This window comes from Schistocerca nitens, chromosome 1 (assembly GCF_023898315.1).
Source record: "Schistocerca nitens isolate TAMUIC-IGC-003100 chromosome 1, iqSchNite1.1, whole genome shotgun sequence".
In the NCBI taxonomy this organism is placed as follows: Eukaryota; Metazoa; Arthropoda; class Insecta; order Orthoptera; family Acrididae; genus Schistocerca; species Schistocerca nitens.
This window is the reverse complement of record NC_064614.1, coordinates 948,249,822-948,272,767: the sequence shown is the minus strand read 5'-3', so window position 1 is coordinate 948,272,767 and position 22,946 is coordinate 948,249,822. Positions and strand designations below refer to the sequence as shown.

The 22,946-nt window shown below is 38.6% G+C and overlaps 1 protein-coding gene across 3 annotated transcripts in view; it reads left to right on the top strand.

Annotated features, from left to right (window-relative positions):
- LOC126194409 (myoneurin-like) overlaps positions 1 to 22,946 on the top strand; it is a 128,455-nt gene that overhangs the window by 52,967 nt on the left and 52,542 nt on the right. For all 3 annotated transcript variants that reach the window (XM_049932764.1, XM_049932763.1, XM_049932765.1), the window contains exon 5: positions 15,045 to 15,185. In XM_049932764.1, the coding sequence (XP_049788721.1) occupies positions 15,045 to 15,185 (141 nt within the window). The remainder of the gene's footprint in view (positions 1 to 15,044; positions 15,186 to 22,946) is intronic.

Here is a 22,946-nt window from a genome sequence, read left to right as displayed (position 1 = left end):
CCTCTCAACATTAGTCTGAAAACCATTTGACTCAGCACTGCACCTACACTTATTGTCAAAAGTACAATCAAAAGGGATATAAAGTGAACTGGATTGAGGACTTTTTGATAGGGAGGACACAACATGTTGTCTTGGGTGGAGAGTCTTCATCAGATGTAGAAGTAACTTCGGATGTGCCCCAAGGAAGTGTGTTGAGACCCTTGCTGCTTGTATTGTATATTAATGACCTTGCAGACAATATTAATAATAAAATCAGGCTTTTTACAGATGATGCAGTTATCTGTCATGAAGTACTATCTGAAAGAAGCTGCATAAATATTCAGTCAGATCTTGAAAAGATTTTAGTGTGGTGAAGAGGTTGGCAACTTGATCTAAATGCTCAGAAATGTGAAATTTTGCACTTCACAAGCTGAGAAGAATGTAGTATCCTATGACAACAGTATCAGTGAGTCACTGTAGGAATTGGCCAACTCATACAAATACCTGGGGGTAACACTTTGTAAGGATATGGAATGGAATGATCACATACGTTCATTTGTGGGTAAAGCAGGTGGTAGCCTTCAGTTTATTGGTAGAATACTGGGGAGGTGCAATCAGTCTACAAGGGAAATTGCTTACAAATTGCTTATGTGACTGGTTCTAGAATATTGCTCAAGTGTGTGAGACCTGTACCAAATAGGATTAACAGGGCATACTGAATGTGTACAGAGAAGGGCAGCATGAATGGTCACAGGTTTGTTTAATCCATGGGAGAGTTTCACAGAGATACTGAGGGACCTGAACTGGAAGACTCTTGAAGGTAGATATAACTATCTTGAGAAAGTGTATTAACCAAGTTTCAAGAACTGGCTGTAAATTACTGTAGGAATATACTACAACCCCCTATACATTGCTCACGTAGGGATCATGAGGATAACCTTAGAATAATTACTGCATACTCAGAGGCACGCAGCTGAGAGGAGGCTTTGCGCCCAGGAGGGTGAGTGTGGTGGTGGGGAAGGGGGAATAGAATAACAGAAACATTTCTTTTATTATTAATTCTACATTTCTCCATGAACATTACTTATTAGTAAGTTGTTGTGTCAGCATATTGTTTGGCTGTTGTCAATTGTTTGGCTGTTGTCAAATTTGACTATGCTCAATTTAAGTTTTGGTTAACATATCTTCTTTTTTTTGTATATATTGTTTTCTAGAAGCAGGACTCGGATTTCTCCAGTTTTCAATAATGTAGTATCATAAATATGGCCTAATGTCATTTATTAGCCTGTATCTTTTCTGTCTATTCACAATTCCTTGTGGAGCATCCTGTATTATTGCAGTATGTTGTCTTTTAATGCTCCAGCTAGAAAAGTAAGAATATGATTATTTTCAAATACTAGACATGTTTTGCAATTGGCTTACATTACATAATGGCTTTTGGTGATAGGCAGGGAAAGGTGGTAATTTAATTTTTGAACAGATTAGATGTCTGCATAGGAAAGACACTCAAGGTGGAAGTGCAACTAAACTCGGGCTCGTTCACTACCTATTTTTTCACGTGGCTCATCTGCGAAGGGGGTTGGTAGTGAACGGTTGCATTTGCGCCCCTACTATTGAGTCATATATTGGCTAGTTTTTGAACAGCAGTTAAATGAACTATACACTTTCAGATTGAAACTTATTTATTCAAAGAAAAACTTTAACTTTGTAGCCATGTGTTTTTACATTCACAAATAAATTCGATCTGTACAAATAATAATCTGTGCGATTCGTAGACTGTTTGTCTCACACCCACACACTTTCACCTTGTTGCTTCGCATACACTGGCATCCATGCTTGCACTCGCGGCACTTTGCCGCTCCCAACTTGCCACCGCAACGGACAACCAACAAAGACCCCGATTTTCCCGCTCATATCCACAGTCCTGAGTCGGGTCACATGACACCACAGTAGTCAAAATAATTGCTAAACATAGCCACAATTCGTTTACAATAATTTATAATATTTAAATACTTAAATCTAAATACAGTATATAATTTTACACATTTATCACCACACTTTTATAATTTGTTGCAATTAAAAGAAAACCGAAACACTACGCAACGGAACTACAATGCCCATCAAAACAGAAAACAAGTATTTTCCAGTCTATTTTGCCCAGCATATTATCTCTGCTGCTGTGCTTTAAATTTAAATTATGAACTACCTGAAAGAGCTCCATATTATCCCCTGTTACCTTACATACCCCCACTTCATGGAGGCATTACCTTAGTAATGGCAACATGAAGTAACACCAAATGGAGCAAACACATATTATTTTATATATTAAACATTTTAATTATAACTATAATGGTACCAAAACATGTAGAACAGTGTTATAGTGGTGAGTTAATCAGTGAAAGTACTGTCATCAGAAAACATACAAACATTATCCAACAATGTATCCAACTCAAATATACAATTAGATAGTCTCCTATTGAGTCTGATTGGGCAGGCAAAATGCAAAGAAACTTATATTATATAAATGCCCATGTTAGTCTATATGTAGGTTGCACACTCACTGCACATTAACACTTCCGCTGTTTACACAGTTGTTTCTGTAAGTTGCACAAAGTTGTTGTAACCAGATCCTTGTGTTCACAGGTTTATGCATTGGAATGCAGTCTTTCCAAACTTGTCAGCCAGCAGTACTGTGCTTCCTCTCATTAGCCAAGCCATCCTATCAACATTTAATCAAATCCTCATAAATCTTGCCTAGACATGCAGACCCACATTTCCCAGGAGTCAGGCTATCCAAACCCTCCCTGGAACATCCTGTGTTCACTGATCAGCTCTTATTGAGGTTTATACAAATGACAGACATGCACACAAATCAAACACAAACATGGCATTCTTAAATGTATTCTATTTCACCCTTCAAATGTTCCCAAATCAGGAGCTCCGACATTTCTACCCCCCGCACCAAGAGAATTTATTCCCAGATGCAGATTCTTATATTTTTTAAGCACCCATACATCTACAGGGTGTTACAAAAAGGTATGGCCAAACTTTCAGGAAACATTCCTCACACACAAATAAAGAAAAGATGTTATGTGGACATGTGTCTGGAAATGCTTAATTTCCATGTTAGAGCTCATTTTAGTTTCGTCAGTATGTACTGTACTTCCTCGATTCACTGCCAGTTGGTCCAATTGAAGGAAGGTAATGTTGACTTCGGTGCTTGTGTTGACATACGACTCATTGCTCTACAGTACTAGTATCAAGCACATCAGTACGTAGCATCAACAGGTTAGTGTTCATCACGAACGTGGTTTTGCAGTCAGTGCAATGTTTACAAATGCGCAGTTGGCAGATGCCCATTTGATGTACGGATTAGCATGGGGCAATAGCCGTGGCGCGGAACATTCCAGCCTCTGACTCGCAACTGGGGAAGACTTAGAACGACGAGGACACCTGCAATGGATGAGGCAGTTCTTCGTGCAGTTGACGATAACCCTAATGTCAGCATCAGAGAAGTTGCTGCTGTACAAGGTAACGTTGACCACGTCACTGTATGGAGAGTGCTATGGGAGAACCGGTTGTTTCCGTACCATGTACAGCGTGTACAGGCACTATTAGCAGCTGATTGGCCTCCACGGGTACACTTCTGCGAATGGTTCATTCAACAATGTGTCAATCCTCATTTCACTGCAAATGTTCTCTTTACGCATGAGGCTTCATTCCAACATGATCAAATTGTAAATTTTCACAATCAACATATGTGGGCTGATGAGAATCTGCACACAATTGTGCAATCACGTCATCAACACAGATTTTCTGTGAACGTTTGGGCAGGCATTGTTGGTGATGTCTTGATCGGGCCCCATGTTCTTCCACCTACGCTCAATGGTGCACGTTATCACGATTTCATATGGGATACTCTACCTGTGCTGCTAGAACATGTGCCTTTACAAGTACGACACAACATGTGGTTGATGCACGATGGAGCTCCTGCACATTTCAGTCGAAGTGTTCGTACGCTTCTCAACAACAGATTCGGTGACCGATGGATTGGTAGAGGCGGACCAATTCCATGGCCTCCACGCTCTCCTGACCTCAACCCTCTTGACTTTCATTTATGGGGGCATTTGAAAGCTCTTGTCTATGCAACCCTGGTACCAAATGTAGAGACTCTTTGTGCCCGTATTGTGGATGGCTGTGATACAATACACCATTCTCCAGGGCTGCATCAGCGCATCAGGGATTCCATGCGATGGAGGGTGGATGCATGTATCCTCGCTAACGGAGGACATTTTGAACATTTCCTGTAACAAACTGTTTGAAGTCACACTGGTATGTTCTGTTGCTGTGTGTTTCCATTCCATGATTAATGTGATTTGAAGAGAAGTAATAAAATGAGCTCTAACATTGAAAGTAAGCGTTTCCGGACACATGTCCACATAACGTATTTTCTTTCTTTGTGTGTGAGGAATGTTTCCTGAAAGTTTGGCTGTACCTTTTTGTAACACCCTGTATATCACTGTACATAAATAAGCTCTTTTTTTAAATTCCTATATCAATTTTCGCATAATATTTGGCAACATCTTGAAACCCATTCTTTTCTGCCATTGCCATGGCTAACTAGATTCAATCATAAATGGCAAACAAACTCACCAAGGTCATAAACTTTTACAAGCATCCACTTAGCCATCAGTGTTCTTTCCCTCACTTCCCTCATGTACATCTTATAATAAGCAAGTTAATTATTTCCCATATGCCTCTACAATTTGCATATTTAGTGATGGCCCTACATGACTGTCCCAGCAACAATCCTGCCCCCACACACCAGTATCAACTCCAGATGCCACAGATACATTAGAAATTTTAATAAAATCTCAACTATTTTTTTTAACAAACTAGTTGCAGATTTCCTCCCTCCTGTATTCTCCACACATTTATACAGAAATAGACTATATGTGCAGTAGGTTTCAGTTCCCATATGACTTTCAACAAGGCTTCTATCACACCCACACCAGTTGTGCAAATCCATTGGACAACAGATTCCCTTATTGCAAATACATACAGTATAATGAAGTTTGTTGACCACCAACAATTGCATTGCAACATACACAGTAACACAAATAATACTCCAATTATAAATACACGTATACATAGCCCCCAATACTTTTTCTTTAACTTGACAATAGTATACATGGGAATCTCACTTCCTTACCCTTTATTCTTTCACCACATATGTTTTCAACTCCGTTACATTTATCAGTCCAAATGGCTTTTTGGACACTGGATATACCAACCTATATGCATTAGGGTGTGGACAACCCGTTATCTCAAAGGGTCCATGGTATAATTCAAATAACTTTTTGATTTCGCCATCAATGTCACTGGAATTTTTCTTGTTCATCACCAGCACCTTATCTCCCTCTTTGAACTTTGTTGTCTTATACCTTTCTCCATGACTCCTCTGTCTCTCATGTCCTTTCTTTAACATTTGCTGTCTGGCCATCTGCATCTTCTCTTGACTTGTCAATCCTTGAGATGGAGGAAAATCTATGTGTTCCGCTATTAGATTGTCTGGCTTGATATCTTTCATGAGCTCATAGGGTGAGAATCCTGTCGCACAACTCTTCACTGTGTTCATAAGATCCTCAAACACAGTTATGTATTCTGCCCAAGTACTATGCTTTTTACTGCAATATGTCCTACATAGCCTACCCGGCTCCCTCATATACCTCTCAGCCAGGTTTCCCACAGGGTGATACACTGAAATCCTTATATGCTTTATCCCAGATCTTTGCATAAACTTTCCCCACACACTAGATACAAATTGTGCTCCATTATCAGACAGAACATTCTCTGGTTTTATAACATTCACAAAGTAATCTTTCTCTAACTTGTTAATTATATTCTGGCTAGTGGTCTTTTTCAGTGGATACAGCCTTACAAACTTTGAGAATACATCAACAGCTAAAAGAACGTACTTTACACCCCCTCAACCTGTTGGCAACCTCCCAAATAAATCAATAGCCAGCAGTTCACCATTTCTTTTAGGAACAATATTCTGCATCTCTCCTTGTACTGCAATAGTATTATACTTCACTCTTTGACATTTGTCACAAGAAGACAACTGTCTCTTTACTCTCCTGGCCATGTTGTTAAAACTAACATAGTCCTGCAGTATTTCCAAACATTTCTGAGCCCCATAATGCCCATGGCTAAGGTGGATGTAATTGATTAATTTTTCCACGTGTTCATCTGGAAAACATACCTTCCACTCCTCTTTGTCCAAATTTCTTCGTCTAAATAAAACCCCCTTATAAATTCTATAGTATTTTGCTATTTTTTCATGTTCTTTACTTCCAAAGTTTGTTTTGATAAACTTTAAGGTTTGGTCTCCATTCTGAAGTCTCCTCATGTCCTTACAGATGGATTTGATTTCCTTCTCTCCACCCACTCCTTTCATGTACAATATATGTAGTTCTTTCTCATCTGCATTCCCTTCATGTTCGTCTCTAATGTAAGGTAACCTTGATAAGGCATCAGCCACATTGTTGTCTGTGCCTTTAACATATCTTATCTCATAGTTAAACTGCTGCAGAAACATGGCCCATGTCAGAAGTCAATTATTTAACAGCTTACATTCTTGCAAATAGCTCAGAGCTTTATGGTCTGTCTAAACAATCACTTTCCTACCTTCCACATATATCCTGAACTTCGGAAATCCAAAGACTATGGCTAAAAGTTCCTTCTTTGAGATACCATACATTAATTCATGCTTGGACAGCATTCTGCTTGCAAAAGCAATTGCCCTGTGCTCAGTCTTCCCATCTACTATCCTCTCCTGAAACAGCATTGCCCCTATCCCATAATCTGAGCTTTCTGCCCCAATACAGAAAGGCAAAGACAAATCTGGATAGAACAAAATTTTGCTATTTTTAAGCTATTCTTTATTGGCTATAAATTCCCTGTCACACTCAGATGTCCAGCACCAGGTTACACTTTTCTTTAATAGTCTACATAAGTTAGGTGAATTCAGGCTGTAATCACTTATATACTTCCTGTAGAATGAACATATTCCTATAAATGATTTCAATTGTTTCCTGTTCGTTGGCACCTTGCAGTCAACAATAGCCTTGATTTTCTCTTTATTGGGCAGAATGCCATTAGGAGTTAACTGATGACCGAGAAATAGTAATGTTGCTTGAAAAAATTCACACTTACTTAACTTAAGGGTCATTCCCCCTTTAGATATAGCCTTGAATACATCCTCCAACAGCTGACAGTGCTCTTGCCAATTGCTACTCGTAATCAAAATGTCATCTACATACTTTCCTTTCCACTCTTGTAACCGGGTCCATTCAAAAAATTGTTTTGCAATCTTAACTGTTTTGCCTGGCCCCAGTATTTGCTCAAGAACAGGCCTTCAAAGGCTTTAAAATCGCAAAATTTATCATCATTTTGGTTTGCCCAGGTTTGAGCTCTCCCTTCCAACTGCCTCTTAACATATTTAATTTTTGACTGCTCACTCATCCCTGTCACAAAGTTATCCTTACAAGCAGCTAGAAAGTCAACTGCGTGGTATTTATTCTCCCCACTAAAAGGTTTTGACTGAAATCCATGCCCCATAGGATATCCTAACAATAAATTTCCATTCCCTGCTGTCACAGTATTAACTGTTTCCCTCAAGACATTTATTTCCCCTTCTAATTCCTTCTTATTGTCAGTAATCCCCTTATGGCAATCCAGCATTCCTATCTTAATGGATTCAATGTCTGCCTCTGTTTGTTTTTGAAAGAATGTGCATTTCTATTCCTGTATCTGAATCTGCCCCACAAGATTACTTTGCACAGTGTCTACCTTGGCTTCTAGTTCTCTTTCAACCTCATCAACTCTCTCAATAATTCCCTCAACAATTTTAACTGTGCTTTCGACTCTATCTGTAATTTGAGTGAATCTGAGATCTAGCTGATCAAATTTTTCACTCACTGTGTTTGTTTTATCACTAAGCCTCAATTCCAATCCCCTATTTTCGAATCCATTTCTCCAACTATTGCAGTTTTTATATTCCCTATTTTTGAGTCTATTTCTCCTAATTTACTAGTAAGTTTTACAAAAAATGTACTCGGGTCACTTCCTGGTATACAGCCTATTTCTTTTGGCATGCTAGGGCTACTACAGTTACTCCTAACATACACTGATTCGCCTTCACTTTGAGATTCACGCATCTCATCGGCCATGGCTAATGAAAGGGCACAATTTTGCAATGTAGCTGCTGGCTGTACTTATCTTTTGTATCCTCATGTGACGCGACGTCTGCAGTGAGCTCCGAAGCACAGCTATGCAATGAATCATAATCGGCGGCATGGACACGCAGCAAACTTGATCAGGAGTGAGAACACGTTGCGTGGGCCCTTGGCAGCATGTATTCATATTGGTCGGTGGCATGGACGACAGCGTTGATCATCGGCAGCACGTGGATACAGCTTTGACTGCTTTACCCATAGCAACACATGGACATGGCACGGACGACGGTTTTTTCCTGCGGCAACACGTGGTCACAGCACGGACAACTGTTTTACCCACGGCAACACATGGACACGGCACAAACTGCGGTTTTACCCGCGGCAACACGTGGTTGACTCATCAGGCTGTGTAAATGACTGCCTCACAATCGTGGTGGCCTTATATCGGCGTAACCAAGAGGCAGCGCGTATCTTGTCCAGCACAAACACTCCGCTACTGCTAATGCACCGATTTAGCTCAGAGCCCCCCCACTGACTGTTCAAAAGCCTGAACATCAGACGGACACCCGATTCCGAAATACTATGGAATAGAGAAGGAAGTTCTATCCCGGACGAGCCCCCAAATTGCAACTAGACTCGGGCTCGTTCACTACCTATTTTTTCACGTGGCTCATCTGCAAAGGGGGTTGGTAGTGAACGGTTGCATTTGCGCACCTACTATTGAGTCATATATTGGCTAGCTTGTGAACAGCAGTGAAGTGAACTATACACGTTCAGATTGAAACTTATTTATTCAAAGAAACACTTTAACTTTGTGGCCATGTGTTTTTACATTCACAAATAAATTAGATCTGTACAAATAATAATCTGTGCGATTTGTAGACTCTTTGTCTCACACGTACACACTTTCACGTTGTTGCTTCGCATACACTGGCATCCATGCTTGCACTCGTGGCACTTTGCCGCTCCCAACTTGCCACCATAATGGACAACCAACAAAGACCCCGATTTTCCCGCTCATATCCACAGTCCTGAGTCGGGCCACATGACACTACAGTAGTCAAAATAATTGCTAAACATGGCCGCAATTCGTTTACAATAATTTATAATATTTAAATACTTAAATCTAAATACAGTATATAATTTTATACATTTATCACCACACTTTTATAATTCGTTGCAATTAAAAGAAAACCAAAACACTTTGCAACGGAACTACAATGCCCATCAAAACAGAAAACAAGTATTTTCCAGTCTATTTTGCCCAGCATATTATCTCTGCTGCTGTGCTTTAAATTTAAATTATGAACTACTTGAAAGAGCTCCATATTATCCCCTGTTATCTTACAGAAGAAAGGCACTCATCGGCAGGCAAGGTTCTGGAAAAAATTAAGCCTACTGTCTTTGCCGTCCCTATCATGTATTTACTTGCCAACATAAATGAAAAGCCAACCAAAATAAATAATAGATATTACAAAACACTGATTCATAATTCACCACTGCGTTTCAGAAAATGAAATATACAAGAACTGACTGGAAAATAACCTCCACTAGGCTAAAAGAAACTATAATTATTAAAGCAAGTTTATTAGAAAATTTTTCCATTTGCTAGTGAGGCTCCATTGCTTCAAAAATCTATGCCATCACACCTAATGAACTTCCTTCTCTTGAACAACTGAGTTGCTTTTTGCTTCAACAATTACATGTCTCTGTAAGTGTTATTTTGTATCCATAAAGTGTTCAGAAGGGGAATCGAAGGTCTTATCTTTTTCACCGTAGCAACTCTGGAATTTGGAATAAAGTATTTTAGTTTTCATTTGATTGTATGCTGTAACTGTTGTTCTCCTAAGGTACATAAACAGATATAAAGTAATTTCTGATATTACTAGTATGGATAGATTAGCACTAGTCATAATTTTGTTATCAGTATACTTTATAGAAGTAGCCTGCAGTAGCTGTTTGTGCTTGTTAATGCCTTAATTCATTCCACACCCTTCAAGGCTCTTTCATTATTGGATACATGAAACATGATGTGTGACTGAATGAATAAATGAATGATACTGGTAGAGTTAAGAATTGATTTGATGGACACGCTGGATCCATTGATTTAATCTGAAACAAAAACTTAGTAGAGTTTTTTACAAATTGGCAGTTTTACAGTCATTGAATGATTCTCATACAGGTGTCTTTATGCTTGTTTTTGCTTCATCCTGTTCATCCTGGCCATGTTTGTAAGCAGTGGGTTGGCTTCATTTGACTCTCATGCTTTGTCTCCTTCCATAGTATGTTCCTAACTTTGCTATTGGACCTCATCCTCTATCTTGGAAGGCACATACTCGTCTAAGATGTGGCATACATTACTCCTATGGGTGTACCATAAATCTTTCACATTTTTCTACGATGATGAATGAGCTTTGATTTAATAATCTAAAGTCCAGCATGAATAACTGTGACAATGAAGGAGTAGATTGCTACTCACCACATAGAGGTAGCATTGGGTCACAGACAGGCACAGTTGCAAAGAATACAAGAAATATTTAAGTGTTCATACAAACTCCTTCCTCAGAAATAGGAATCTCAGGTATTGATACAACACACACACACACACACACACACACACACACACACACACACACACACGTGGCTACTGTCTCCACATGCCTGACTGTGACTGCATCATACATGAGCAGAAATCTTCTGGAGTGGGTGGTGGGGGTAAGAAGGAGGTATGTGATGGGGAGGGGAGGGGTATTCGGGTGGGGGTGGGGGAAGATATTGGTGATGTCAATGGGAGGGTGCAGAGATATAGTGGAGACAGTTGTAGCATTGGTAGGGTGTGCTTTGGGGGAGAACGCGGAAAGAAGGGGGGAAAAGTACAGAAGAGGAAAGGATTTGTAGGTGAATCAGTGGGATAGAAGGCTTGTGTGCACTGTACTGGCAGCAGGGAAGGGGATAGGCAGGTGGAGGACAGGGACTTGTGAAGGTTGAGGACAGGAGGCTAGGGGAGGGGGGGGGGGGGAGTTACAGGAATGAAGGATGTGTTGTAAGGACAGTTCCTGCATATGAAGTTCAGAAAAATTGGTGTTGGTGTGAAGAACAGGAATGGCACGGGTTGTGAAGCAGCCATTAATATGAAACACATTGTGATAGGTGGCATGTTCAGCAACTGGATGGTCCAGCTGTCTCTTGGCCACAGTTTAGTAGCGACCATTCAAGTGGATAGACAGCTTTTTAGTAGTCATGCCCGCATAGAATGCAGCACAGTGGTTGCATCTAAGATTGTAAGTCGCATGGCTATTTCCACAGGTTTCCCTGCCTTTGATGGGGTAGGAGATGCCAATGATAGGACTGGGGTACATGGTAGTGGGAGGATGTATGGGACGGATCTCTTGCATTAGGGTCTGTTGCAGGGATATGAGCCATGAGGCTAGAGGCTGGGTGTAGGAATGGAGTAGGGATGGACAAGGATATTGTGTAGTATGGGTGGGCCCAATTGCCCGTTTTCCCTCCTTGATTATAAGGTGAAATGTTTCATACTTCTTTTAACATTAAGAGCATATAACTTACATTGTCCATGTCTTCAGCTATAATTATTTGGTTATTAGCAAAAAGGAGAGTGCACAAATTACAATCTCCTGCCAATATCTCATGTACATTGCATTTTCTTCTCGAGACCTTAAGGGCTTGTTCTAAACATGTCTTCAAGAGATTAGATGCTATAACAGAAGCTCATTTTCAGTTCCTCTGAGAAGCCAAATACCGAAGAAATTTCAGTCTATATCTTCTCTGTGCTATCATCGCATATATAAAATTGTTCTACAACTGTCACTTCAATATTTATTAGCCCACTGTTTCACGTACTGGGCCATAACTGACTGTGTTACGTGCTTTTTGGAAATTCACAAAGATGTAATGGTTGGGTATGAGTTTGGCTGCATGATTTCTTAAAGTAATTATTCTGTCTATACATAATTTCCATGGCCTAAATCAATTTTTTTCTTATAATTTCTGTTCTCCCTTCACTGCCCTTTAGAATGTAGTCATAAAGTCATGCAAATATATTTGGAAATTCACAAAGACTTAATCGTATATTAGTTTGGCTACATGATTTCTGTAAGTAATTATTTTATCTATGAATAATTGCTGTGATCTAAATCAACTTTGTTCTTATAATTTCTGTTCTGGCTTCACTGCCCTTTAGAATGTAGTCATACAGTTGTGCAAAAGTTGAGATTAAGTTTGCCTTTCAATAATTATTGCAGTTCACTATTTTTATAGATGAATATGATAGTGACTTTCTGATATTTTTATGGCATCACATCTCTGTAATGCTGATGGCATGTCATGTGACAGTTTTGTAATATAGCTTATCTGCAAATTAAGAGCAGTGAATTTCCAGATGCTGATGAAATCTCTCTTGATGGATGAAAAAAAAAAAGAACAAAAATTGGAGACACAACTGAAATCCTTGTCATCAGGCAATTTCTTCATGAAATTTGTCAGCTAATAAGTTTCAATGTTTCACAGTATAACTTGCCATTACATAGGTGTTAAACATGTTTGTTGATTAACTTTTTTTAAATGATGATATAAATTAGTGCAATTATCTGATTTAGCAACTGTTTTGTAATTCATATCAAAAGCTCTTATTGCTGGTCCTTCAACGTTTGAGGAACTAATAGACCATGGGATTAGATCTAGAAAATCAAATCCATTTGTATACATCAACCATTAATTGCATTTTTTACTTTGCTGTCCATCAGTTGCAGAAAACTGATTACAGCATCTTGCATTGGAAAAATTTCATATTTTCAATTCAAACAACTTTTTACTATTCTCTCTGTTAGAGTAAACAGCTACTCACCATGAGATTTCTCCAGGAACTACCACTTTACAAACATGCTCTTGGTAATTTTGACTCAGAGACACAGAAAATGGGACATATGAATGATTTAATAAAATATTAATTATCGTAAACTAAAAAAATTTAATGTAATTGTACTTTGTTTTAAGACAGTTGATTATCAGTTTATTGTGTTACAACAAACATTTATAGTGGAGCATTAATATGTATAATTTGGTATTTTGTCTTTGTAATGTCTTGCCTATTATTCTGACTCTCAGAATAGTTCTGATTAAATATTGGATGTTACTTAACAATTTAGACCATTCTTACTGATTAACAAACAATGAAAATAATAATTTTTAATGGAATTTCTTTACAGAATATTATAATGTTCAGATTTTTCAAGTACTTTCCTGGTACTACATTCAAAATACAATGTGGGAAACATCCACACTTCATGTTCCCTTCCACTCTCAGTTATGGGAATGTAAAATTAATTTGAGGCCAAGTGTACTCACTTGAGTGAGGCCCATTGGCAGGTGATGTCCTAAAAAAGCTTTCCATAGTCTGTCATTTGCTCACCAAGCTGTTGGTGTATTTGGCACCAGGTTAGTCAATTGGCTTTACTTCATTGGTGGCATTTATATTTGTGACATGCGATGTACACTGTTGAAAGGAAGTTCTTTCATCACTAGACAAGACCACTTGCTTCAGTGACAATTGTGAAGTATTACTGAAGCATGCCTGCTATCCCATACATTTTAAGATGGCCTTATTGCATGCAGAAATTATATCACTTCCTCTATTTATTTTACTGTTTCCATTTTGTACTGTTTGCATTGGAGGTGGAAGAACAGTTATGCCAACGGACTTTTAGCACTGCCAAGTGGAACATCCAAACTGACAAATGTAAATAAAAATCATTCAGGAGATATGTTGTGTAGTGATGCAGCTGGTTCTATTATATTATACTCTTGAAATACACTGCTCAATTGTAGATAACTAGGTAAACAATGCACTTCCAATTATTGGCACATTATACAATCTGAAATAAACAGTTGTGAGATAAATTCTTGATTTACAGATTTTTTAATGATTTCCCATCAAAGCATTAAAATAAAATAAAAAATTACAGTTATCATACTAAGATAAAGTTAGTATGATGTAATTGGAGCACTGGACACTGGCAAAGGACAGGCAGTAGCAAATGTTGTCTCAAAATAATTAAACTTACTATAGACATTCCCTTGCATAAGTTTCTCTGAGATTACTTCTGTCATTAAAAAAGGGAGAGTATTTCTGAGAAATTAATGTTGATTTTGAGTATGTTTTATTGCAGTTTTTAAGTAAAGTTCATAAAACATAGCACTGAAGACAGGCATACACAGAAGACAGGCATACATGATTCTGTGCATAGAAAAAATTATAATAATTTATGAAATATTTATTGAATTGTCATTTGGCTAAATATGGATTCTGTGAAAAAATATTTGGAATAAAATTAACTCGCATTTTTCTTTCATTATCGAGTCTGAAGATACAATATTATTACATTACCTTGTCTTCTGACATACCACCATCTAATTTAACTGTTTTGGTGACTTCTTTTATCTTATGATAACCTGTAACACTGAATTTTCAGCGTTTAGAGTTTTAAATAATTTATTTGTTAGAGGAAAGGTATGAAATCGGGCAAAGAAAGTACATAATGTGCAATGACTTGAGGGAATGAAACATTGTTTTAAGTCCTGTTTTAGTGAAGACAGGACACTGAAGATACGCAAGTTCATCATAAATAAGAATGTGAATTGTGTCTGGTTAAAAAGATTTTGGTGCATCAAGCCATGCAGGAGACATTTCATTCTAAAGAAAGCAAATAATTTGAAAAATTCTGCAGGAGATTGTTCAAGAAACTTATCATATGTATAGTATATTTTTAAGAAGTAAAACCCATTTGAAAGTTCATTAATCTGTTACAGCTAAAAAGCGAAGGATGCACTGGCGGAATAAACACAAACTGCTACGTTCGGCTAACCCTACATCTCGTATCACTGCTTTCAAGAATGCAATAAGCACTTGTCACAAGAGATTCTGCCTCCATCACAAAAAACAAAAGAGAGGTGAGTTTTGGCCAAACTGTTTTTCATGTATTGCTTGCTCTCTGTGGAAAACTGTTATGTACTTGACTTGTCCTGTAATTACATAGAAAAAAATGAAAATCAGTATTACTAGATTAAAATGCATGGTTGCAGGACTAAAATAACTTTTATTAATGTAGAGACTTGTCCTGTAATTACAGAGAAAAAATGAAAACCAGTATTACTAGATTAAAATGCATGGTTGCAGGAAGCAGGTAACATTTATTAATGTACAGACCTTGAAATACCCACCACAGTCCTAACTGTTAAGAGTTGTGTCCCCTCATCTTCACAATAGCTGGTTCTCTCTTGATCTGGGTATGAGTGACCTGCTGCCTCTCTTTTCTAACCTCCCCCAAACTATAATTCTTTCCTTTCTAAGAAAGGAATAACAATTCCAAGAACTAGGATAGTTATTTATTTTTATGCATTTATTGACAGTAGAAAGAATTTCACCACCTGAAGGTATGTACTGGTCAGCCATTCAGCTACTTGTAATTTTATAACTTTTTGAAATGAATTTTCCCCTTTGATACGTGCTGTCTATAGTTTTATGACCCTGTTATTGTGATAATATACATTGTTTATCATTATAGTATGTGAATGAATCTTCATTCATGTGGGGCTTTTGCGTCAGACTTTTAATTATTAAATTGCCACTATGAATTTTGATTGGTCTAACTCTGTGCATGGTGAAAAGAAACTTTACAATAACTGCTCTGAAACAAACTTTTATTTTGTCAGACTTCAACAGTTATTTTTTAACTCTGACATTATTGTTGGAATATTAATACCCTCTAAGCATAACAACAGTGAATGCAACAATGCTGTTACAGCACCTTCATACATCTAATGACAGAGGCTGTATCCAGTGCAGGTGTTAAGAATTAACATTGGCAGAGCTACTTTTTTATTTTATGGTTATTTATGGTATACATTGTGACTCCAATGTTGTAGCTATTACTGTAAATTAAAGCTGTCGCAATCACTTAGGGAAATTCCTAGCTTAGATCATACCACAAAAAGTAAATCTGTATCAGAACAGATTGATTACATTCATATGAAGTGTATTACTTAACCCCTTTCTTAGTTTTGAAGGTTTGCTTGTTAGGATGGTACCTAATAACACATGGATTGAGAGAAAAGAAGATATATGACTTTCAAAGAGCAAAAATTTGATCAAGGTAAAGCTAAAATTTTATGAGACTTAGCGTAATAAGAAGAGGAATGTTTAAGAATGACAAGCAGTAGTAATTGAGAAAAAAGAAATAAGAAATAGCTGAAAATCATAACTGATAAGATTGAGGCAGAAAAAATTAGCCAATTGTGCATAGGACTCGCGCACTGGGGGTTCTGTGCAAACTTGTAGTTCATCCATTCTGGGAATCAAGGATCTCAATGATTTTTGCCTGTTATCGACATTGATATTGGCAATATGTCTGTCTCAGGATTTCCAAGAACTTATCAAAATCTTGAAATAATTCCTCAGACTAGCCTGTACTTACAGAAAGAAGCAAGCAGGGGGCTTCAGTTATACATGTAGACATATAAGATTTAATAAAACTTGACTCTAACTTTTATTTTATGTTTGCATGCAGTAATGTTCATCTATTATGCTTTTGACAGATCATGAATGCAATGTATGTTCTAATGGCAAAGAGATATTTTTAGATGATATAATTATAATTTAACAATATTCAGAGTTTATTACTTTACTTCTAACCTGCAACCTTGGTTTTTGGCAAATTTCATGAATCTACGTCAATGGGAAGCGCCCTACAGGTTTTGATGAGTGGTTTGCTAGTATCAAAATCTGTGCCATAAATGCATCAATCTTTTCATTGTATTTACTTAGTAGCTTAAATTTTTTCATTGCCAGACAACCACGGACAGACCTTAATGTATGGCATAAATTTGAACTTAATACATCTACCCATTCCTGACAAAATGGGTTCTAAATAGTCAGACTGACATACAGACAGATAACAAAGTAATCATATAATAGTTCCTTTTGTACAGATTGAGGCACGAAGCCCTAAAACACAGACTCACAGAAATAGAATTAGGAATATCAGATCACACAGGGCTATGACTTCAAATAGAAAAGTCAGCCTTCAGTTCTACAGAGAAAGAAGTGACATATAGAATTCTAGGTGAATCCAATGTAAACAAAATGATAAACCAGTTAAAAGAAATGGATTGGACTCATGTAATGGATAACAAGAAAACGATTAATAAATGTTTTTCCATTTTCCTGACAGAGATCAAGCATATAGTAGAAATGACATGCCCCTTGGTAACCAAAAGGTACCAGAGTAATATTACTCATAAGCAACAAAATACTAACAAGTGGTACACCCCACAACTTAACAAACTCAGAATACTACTGATGATTATGAAAGACAAATCTCATAACAGTGATAGGGACAAGGAAAATTACACTAAAATGAGAAACCTTTACAGATTAGAAATAAAAAATGCTAAGTGCTGTGCGAATGATGAATATATTTTAAATTCTAAAAATAAATGTAAAGCTGCCTTGACTGTCATTAAAAGGGAAATTAACTATACCAATAAAGAAAGGAGTATCCCTATTGACTGCAATATTCTCAATGAATATTTTGTAAATATCGTCACCACCCTACCCATTAATTCTGCCTCTGAAGCAGAAGCATTGCTCACTTGTGCAAAACAGACAAGAAGTGAGAAGTTCACTTGGACCCGAATCACATTAAATGATAGTCATAAGTCAATAAACAAATTAAGTAATTCCAAAACAGAAGACTATTATGGACTCAGTAATTTCATCATAAAATGTATAGCAAAAGAAATTAAAATGCCACTTCTCTCACTATCAAACAGAGTACTTGATGAAGGTATATTCCCTGACTGTCTTAAGCTCACAGTTACATTGCCTGTGTATAAAAAAGGTGAAAGAAACCTCCCAAATAACTACAGACCCATTTCAATAGTACCAATCATATCCAAGTTAGTAGAAAATTGTGTGCATAAGCAGATATACAGGTATTTTGAAACCAACAAAATTTTAAATGAACAACAGTTTGGCTTCAGGTCACACCTATCAACTGTAAAAGCAGTAGAAGCTTTGGTGAGCAATGTTTATGAAGGGTATGAAAAAAGGGTATCAATGTCTGGAACACTTACTGACCTAAGTAAAGCATTTGACTCAGTGTCACATGACATACTCATCAAAAAGTTAAAATACACTCCTGGAAATGGAAAAAAGAACACATTGACACTGGTGTGTCAGACCCACCATACTTGCTCCGGACACTGCGAGAGGGCTGTACAAGCAATGATTACACGCACGGCACAGTGGACACACCAGGAACCGCGGTGTTGGCCGTCGAATGGCGCTAGCTGCGCAGCATTTGTGCACCGCCGCCGTCAGTGTCAGCCAGTTTGCCGTGGCATACGGAGCTCCATCGCAGTCTTTAACACTGGTAGCATGCCGCGACAGCGTGGATGTGAACCGTATGTGCAGTTGACAGACTTTGAGCGAGGGCGTATAGTGGGCATGCGGGAGGCCGGGTGGACGTACCGCCGAATTGCTCAACACGTGGGGCGTGAGGTCTCCACAGTACATCGATGTTGTCGCCAGTGGTTGGCGGAAGGTGCACGTGCCCGTCGACCTGGGACCGGACCGCAGTGACGCACGGATGCACGCCAAGACCGTAGGATCCTACGCAGTGCCGTAGGGGACCGCACCGCCACTTCCCAGCAAATTAGGGACACTGTTGCTCCTGGGGTATCGGCGAGGACCATTCGCAACCGTCTCCATGAAGCTGGGCTACGGTCCCGCACACCGTTAGGCCGTCTTCCGCTCATGCCCCAACATCGTGAAGCCCGCCTCCAGTGGTGTCGCGACAGGCGTGAATGGAGGGACGAATGGAGACGTGTCGTCTTCAGCGATGAGAGTCGCTTCTGCCTTGGTGCCAATGATGGTCGTATGCGTGTTTGGCGCCGTGTAGGTGAGCGCCACAATCAGGACTGCATACGACCGAGGCACACAGGGCCAACACCCGGCATCATGGTGTGGGGAGCGATCTCCTACACTGGCCGTACACCACTGGTGATCGTCGAGGGGACACTGAATAGTGCACGGTACATCCAAACCGTCATCGAACCCATCGTTCTACCATTCCTAGACCGGCAAGGGAACTTGCTGTTCCAACAGGACAATGCACGTCCGCATGTATCCCGTGCCACCCAACGTGCTCTAGAAGGTGTAAGTCAACTACCCTGGCCAGCAAGATCTCCGGATCTGTCCCCCATTGAGCATGTTTGGGACTGGATGAAGCGTCGTCTCACGCGGTCTGCACGTCCAGCACGAACGCTGGTCCAACTGAGGCGCCAGGTGGAAATGGCATGGCAAGCCGTTCCACAGGACTACATCCAGCATCTCTACGATCGTCTCCATGGGAGAATAGCAGCCTGCATTGCTGCGAAAGGTGGATATACACTGTACTAGTGCCGACATTGTGCATGCTCTGTTGCCTGTGTCTATGTGCCTGTGGTTCTGTCAGTGTGATCCTGTGATGTATCTGACCCCAGGAATGTGTCAATAAAGTTTCCCCTTCCTGGGACAATGAATTCACGGTGTTCTTATTTCAATTTCCAGGAGTGTACTATGGCATTGAAGATGATACACTCCATCTATTCAAATCTTATCTAAGCAATAGGTTACAACTTGTATCTGCAAATAAGCAGAGGTCAGAAATACTCCCTATAGAAAGAGGAATACCCCAAGGCTCTGTTCTTGGACCTTTTCTGTTCATTGTCTATGTTAATGACTTCTCGAATTACATACCGTGTAAGAACATACTATGTGCTGATGATATGACATTAATAAGTACAGGAGAGAACTTACAGAGTGTACAGGACAAAAATAGAGAAATTATGCAAATGGCTAATTACTGGTGTCAGGCTAACCAGCTGTGCATAAATCAAACAAAAACAGAAGAAATAATATTTAATCTCAAAGTAACTAAAAATGACAACAAAACAGTGAAATTACTTGGTCTAATCATAGACCAAAAGCTCTCGTGGGAAGGACATACCAATTCTCTATGTAGTAAACTAGCACAAGTACTATTCTTATTGTATAAATTAAGAAACAGTGTGAGCAAGCAATTGCTACTCCACTCATACTATACTTTTTTTCATTCCCAACTGCAATATGGAATATTGCTTTGGGGTAATTCCCCAGGTGCTGAATGTATTTTCAGATGGCAGAAGAAAGCAATCAGGTGCATGGAAAGGTTAGCACCCAGAGAGTCCTGCAGAAATTATTTTAAATCTCTTGGTGTAATGACAATGCCAAGCATGTACATATATAATTGTTTAATATATGCCAGAGAAAATCTGAAAAAATTGAACATGAGATGTGATGTGCATGCACACAGTACAAGAAACAGTCACCTGCTGGGCTTGCCTTCCACAAGACTTGCTGTAGTCCATAATAACTATAAGTACTGAAGCATAAAATTTTTCAATGAGTTACCAGGCTCAGCTCGTACGGTACCACTAAATAAATATAAGAATACATTGAAAACCTGGCTAAAAAACAACGAATTCTATACAAATGAAGAATTCTTAGAAACTAATCATAAAAATATATGTTTTACCTAAGTTATGAAGAAAATGTTTTGATATTATGTAAGCCAGTTATTTACTGTGATTCTTTTCTTAGGTGTGTATTTAATTATTGTATAAAACATTGTTTTACATAATGCTGAAGAAAAGGTCTTTAGTTCTTTTTCTCCCCTTTCTGTAACTGTTTGAATATCGTACTGAAACTGAAACCCTCTGTAAACTTTGACGAAACCAATTATTTGAAAAATACTGTAAGGCTAATAAAAATATTCTATTCTATTCTATTCTCGTTTTCAATGATGAAATAGTTCCCTTCTGCTTCATTCAGTTGCTGTGATGTGCAACCAACCATATGTTCCTCACCTGTATTTCTTGGCTTGAAACACAGCCTATCACATAATTGGGGTGCCCACATGATAAAATGAGTTCTTTTTCATAATCTGGAAAGACCAATATAGCACTAGTTGTTAATAATTCTTTTAATTTTTCAAACATGCTGTTGCACTCCAATATCCAATGGAAATTCATGCTTTTCTTTAACAAGTATGTGAGAGGTCATGCTATATATGCAATTTCCGTTACCTGTTACCTATAATAATGTGCTAACCCCAAAAACAATTGTAATTCTTTGCTTGTCTGAGGTGTGGGGAAACTCCTTACAGCATTCACTAATCTTGGAGCTGTCCTCTCTTCATCTTCGCTAGTTACATGTCCCAAGAATGACGTTTCTCTCTGCTAAGAGTTAGGTTTGCTGCATTCAGTTTCTTAAAAACTTTCCCCAACTACTGTATATGCTCCATCATTTTTTTTTTCAAACACAATAATTTCATTTAGGTATGTCATACAATGTTTCTCTGCAATTCACACAAAGCTCTGACCAATAACTGTTGAAATGTTGCTGGTACATTTTAAAAACCTATCAGCATTAATTGATACTGGTAATGACCCCAAGAAACTATAGCTGTAGTTTTTTGTTGGTTCTCTGATACTAATTCCAATTGATGATATCCCCTGCTTAGATATGTTGTGGAAAAGTACCTATATTTTCCCAAATTATCAGGTGTTTCTGTTATATTCAGTATTCATATATGTCTCTAATCATATGACTGTTGAGTTATCTGTAATCACAGCAGAATTGATACTTCTTTGTACTGTCGGAACTTTTCTTCGGTACTGTCACCACAGGTGCATGCCACTGACTGGTACTTTCCTCAGTCATGCCCTCACAAAATTGTCAGTTAATGAATTCCTCCAGTACTGGGTGTACATGATGAGGCATTCTATATGGCTTAAGGTACATAAGTGATTAATCCCCAGATAGGATCCCGTGTTGTGTCACTGATGCAGTTACACTGGTGGCTTGCTCATTGCTAGGTTCCAAACACATCCTGTCTAGATCATCTTCATCTACAACATCTGAACTGGTGACCAGTAATCCTGTAGACAAACTCACATCTACAGTCCCAAAATTGTCAACACCAGTGGGCACATCTCACTCACCATCTATTTCCTGTATGTGTACAATACCTCTGTGCACAGAACACTGTCCTTATCTAGCTCATGTTTTTCTTCCAGGGTTCCACCACACATTAGACATTTACAGGTAATTCTGTGCCCACATTCACCCAATGTAATTTCCCTATATCTTGCAGCACTTTAGCATCTGAATTGATTCTTAATCATCTTGCACCCTTTGGTTTATCTTTCATAAAGAGAGAAACCATGAGGTGGTATGTCATTGGCAACAGTTTGTTCCATTTGGGGAAATGTTCCCCTGAGTTCCACCAAGTGTTGCCCAATGTCAGTTTTAGCATCATGCTTGTACACGAGATTTAACCATAGATTGTGCAGTACCCTTCACCTATATGGAGCAAATCTTTGATATTTTCCCGGAACTGTGATGTACCTAGCGATTGTACATTGTTCTCTGCCACCTCACATAAGCTTTGCTGTGGACAGTTTAAGTCCCTCTTTCCTATGTCATCCAGACTTGCCACAGGCACATGAACACATGTGTCTAACTAAAATCTATGTCCTCTATCACCTACCATGCCACTCAAGCAACATTCCACCTGTACATACATTATTTATGTAACATTAAATTTTCCTGGAAGCACAGCTCGGCAG